The 4,053-nt window shown below is 41.0% G+C and overlaps 1 protein-coding gene across 1 annotated transcript; it reads left to right on the top strand.

The window, feature by feature from the left end:
* Positions 1-426: 426 nt before the first annotated feature.
* LOC123080486 (F-box/LRR-repeat protein 14) lies at positions 427-3,782 on the top strand. The gene is made up of 2 exons (XM_044503413.1): positions 427-534; positions 1,909-3,782. Exons 1-2 carry the CDS (start codon positions 499-501, stop codon positions 3,379-3,381), a joined length of 1,509 nt encoding a protein of 502 aa, XP_044359348.1. The 5' UTR covers positions 427-498; the 3' UTR covers positions 3,382-3,782.
* The last annotated feature ends 271 nt before the right edge of the window (positions 3,783-4,053 follow it).

The following is a 4,053-nucleotide window of genomic DNA, read 5'->3' as shown; positions in this document are numbered from 1 at the left end:
ATATGGATGTACATGGGCATTATTTATTTTTACATACAAGTGCATTTATGAGAATACATGTCCAGTTTTTTGTAAACACAGACATTTATTTTATTTTGATACATGTGAACATTTCGCTTCACACATGAATATTTCTTTTTTGCATACAAGAATATTTAAAAAAACTGCTAGACATTTTAATAAGTAGATGAAAATTTGTTTTCGTGGACATGGGCATATTTTACAATGCCTTACAATTTTACTCATTTACTGAAATGATGATATGCGCATTCTATATTTTTTTATTACTTTTAGACATAAATGTGTTTTTTAGTGGTAAAAAAAGTGTAGAAGGCCAAAAATAGCGCTTGTCGGCCCGCAGCCCATTCCGGGAGTGGAAAGCCCATGTGAGCCCACATCTTCCTCCGCTACGCTGGATTACAGAGACTAGGGTTTACACTCTGCTCTCTTCCTCCGAATCAAAGAAGCTAGCGGCGGCGAGGTCGACCGGCGGCGGCGATGTCCTCCTCTCCCGGTCGGTTCTGCTCAAAGAAGGTACCGCCATTTTTCTCTTCTCCCCTCCTGAGAGACCCCTCCCTCCCTCTTCGTTGCGTTGCGTTGGTTCCCCGACTTGACCGCCGTTTTTCTTCTGATTCGCTTTCTTGTTCTTGATAGACAGGGGAAACCAAACCCGGTAGTATCGTCCCCATCCATCCATAAACTTAGTTAATCTTGTAAAGCCTTTCTCCTAGGTACAGTAGAAAGTAAGCATTTTGCCTAGGGTTGCAGCAAATATTAGTATTATTTCTAGTTGATGAACAGATATTAGATTGGCCCTGTGAACTCATCGGCTGTGGCAAAATGATTGATTTCCCTAGTACTTTCTTTCTTGCCCTACCAAGACCTACAAGTACGTACTAACTAATTTGCATATATGCTCTGCTTTTCATGTTCAGATTCAGCAATTAGTAGTAGTAATTCTTCTTGCGTCAATTCCAGAACGTTTCTTTGTATTCTCTTACTTAGTTCATTATTCAGGCTCTGCTTGCTTCTTAATTATGGTGTTAGCTTGTTTAATTTAATGATGATGTGGCTCGCCTGTAGCGTCATTTTTTCTTTCTAACAATCTAGACACAGATAAGGTGCTAGCTAGCTACTCTAATAAATCTCCATGCTTATGAACAACACACAGTTAAGTTTTGGACAGATACAGCAGAAAGTGCTCAAAGTTCGTTAATGTTGTAAAGCCATTCTCCTAGGTACCATAAATTAAGCTTTTTGCAACTGACCGAGTACTTGCCTAGGGTTGCAGCAAATACTACTGTAGTATTTCTATTTTGAACATATATTAGATTGACGTTATGTATTAATACTAACTGCACCCTATGAACTCATCGGCTCTGTCAAAATGATTAATTTCCCTACCTTCTTTCTTTCCCAGGCAAGAGCTACAAGTACTAATTTCAATTTGCATGCTCTTGTTTTCATGTTACTAATTAGGTGCCTCCAAATAAGTTGGTTTAGATTCAGCACGTGGGTCTTCTTGCAGAATTGCTTGCATCAGATCTAGCTAGTTTCTTTGTATTCTCTTAGTTAGTTCATTATTCAGGCTCTGCTACTTTATGGTGGTATCTAGTGTAATTTAATGATGTGGCCCGCCTGTAGCGTCACCGTTTCTTTCTAACAATCTGGACACAGATAAGGTGCTAGCTATTTTAATAATTCTCCATGCTTGTGAAGAACAAACAGGTTTTGGACGGATACAGAAAATGCTCAAACTTCGTCAGTAATATATTCTTTGTAATGAGTGTCTGTCACCATTCTGATCTCCATCTATCTTCACACGCATTATTCTGATGTATCGTAAGTTTTAGTCCACCTCTTTCCGTTGTTTTCTGAACCTTGATATGTATTACCTGATTGGTACAGCTGAATTGTTCGATGGAGGACCTACCGGAGGCTCTGCTGACAGAGATTCTCAACAGGATCACCACGACAAGTGATCTGAATTCTCTTTCCCTTGTGTCAAAGCAGCTCTACAGGATAGAGGGGAATCAAAGGGATGCTATCCGTGTTGGTTCCGGTCTTTGCACTGCTACAAAAGCACTGACATCATTGTGCGGCCGCTTCCCAAATTTGCGGAAAGTGGAAATTGATTACTCTGGTTGGATACCTGGACATGGAAAGCAGCTGGATAACAAAGGCCTTTCTGTGTTTTCATCTCACTGTTCCTCGCTGATTGATCTCACATTAAGCTTCTGCTCACACATCGATGACTCTGGGCTTGGTTGCTTAGTGAATTGCAAGAAATTGGTGTCTCTCAGGCTGAACTCCACACCACAAATAACTTCGATTGGGCTTTTCTCGGTTGCAGTTGGTTGCACAAGTCTATCTGCTCTCCACCTTATTGATTGCGAGGAAATCGACAATGTAGAGTGGCTGGAATACCTTGGAAGGGATGGATCATTGGAAGAGCTTGTAGTGAAGAATTGCAAAGGAATCAATCATCATGACTTCATAAAGTTTGGTTCAGGATGGATGAAGCTCCAGAAGTTTGAGTTTGAGAGGAAAAGAGGTAGATATGATCTTCTTGATCCAGGTAATGTTGTCTATGACTCCTCGTATGATGCTCACAACATGGATATATATGATTTCTGCTGTGAGAGTTTGAAGGATTTAAGGTTGGCGCATATTGAAACTTGGCCAGAAGCAGGACTTCGAGTTCTCCTAGGAAAGTGTAAAGCATTGGAGAAGCTTTGCCTTCAGTATGTTCGTGCCCTAAATGATAATGACATTATTGCATTATCTCGGAGCTGCAGCAACCTTAAAAGAATCTCACTTTGGCTTAACCTGCAGCGCTACTCTAGTGATGTCAACTATTGTGAGACCAGGACATCATTTACTGATAAGAGCCTTTACGCTCTAGCCCTCAACTGTCGTATGCTTCAGATGATAGACCTCAGCTTTACAGGATGTGATGCCGACTGGCCATCAGAAATAGGATTCACACAAGAGGGTTTTCTGGTGCTCATTCAGTCCTGCCCAATTCGTGTTCTTGTGCTCAACAACGCCAACTTCTTTGATGACGAGGGGATGAAGGCCCTCTCATCCTTGCCTCATCTGGAGACACTTGAGCTTATATTGTGTCATGCGGTAACTGATGCCGGGATGCGCTTCATTGCGCACACCCCATGCTTGAGTAATCTCACACTTCGGATGTGTCATAACGTTACTGATGTTGGAGTGGCTGAACTGGAAGATGCTCAGAAGTTAGAGTCTTTGGTCATCGAGTCTTGTGGTGAGGTCTCTCTGCAAGCTGCGCAGCGTGTTGCCAAGTCAGTTCAGTACTCCAGCGAGTGTTCAAATGCCCTTATGAAGAAAATTGGTCTTGGCGGCTATTGATGAATTGGTCTCCAAAAAATTTAGTATGAATTTGCTGCTGAAGCCATTAAGTTGTTCAGTGTGCATCATTGGACAAGGCTGTGCATCATCCGACCTAGATTCACTTGTCTGGACTTTCTATTGCCTTCTACCTTTACTGTATGATTTTTCTGTATGACAGTCTAATGATGATCTTAGTACGGCATCTGGTGAATGAAACTTTAATAGTAGGCACCACTTGTGTATTACTATCATCTGTACGTAATTCTCTTGCTTAATTTCTACTCTCTGTAGCTGCTTTGAAACCGGCATAAGTAGGCCCCAAGATTCCCTGTTTTTGCTGCGGGGGCACTATATGACAGTTTGGTGTTACTTATTTGTATTATTTAAGCAAATGTCATGGACCCTTTTTTATTGCACAAGTGATTTTGAAGACATATATCTCTGCCTGCTATGTTTGCGTGGCAATTTTGGTATGGATCATTTTGTAGTAATAATATTATGTCCAAGTTTCGATGGACATGTACAAAGGCGGCATGCTTGTTTTGTTGATATCGACTCTACTGGAGGATGTCTTTCAAAATAATTACTAGGAAGCATAATTGTGGATGTTTAGATTCCAAAATGACCTGAAGTTGAGAAACTTGAGTGACTACTCAAGACATAATAGCATAGCTGTGTGCTAATTTCATT

This window comes from Triticum aestivum, chromosome 3D (assembly GCF_018294505.1).
Source record: "Triticum aestivum cultivar Chinese Spring chromosome 3D, IWGSC CS RefSeq v2.1, whole genome shotgun sequence".
NCBI lineage: Eukaryota > Viridiplantae > Streptophyta > Magnoliopsida > Poales > Poaceae > Triticum > Triticum aestivum.
The sequence above is the reverse complement of the archived record's forward strand: the minus strand, read 5'-3'. Positions and strand labels throughout refer to the sequence as shown.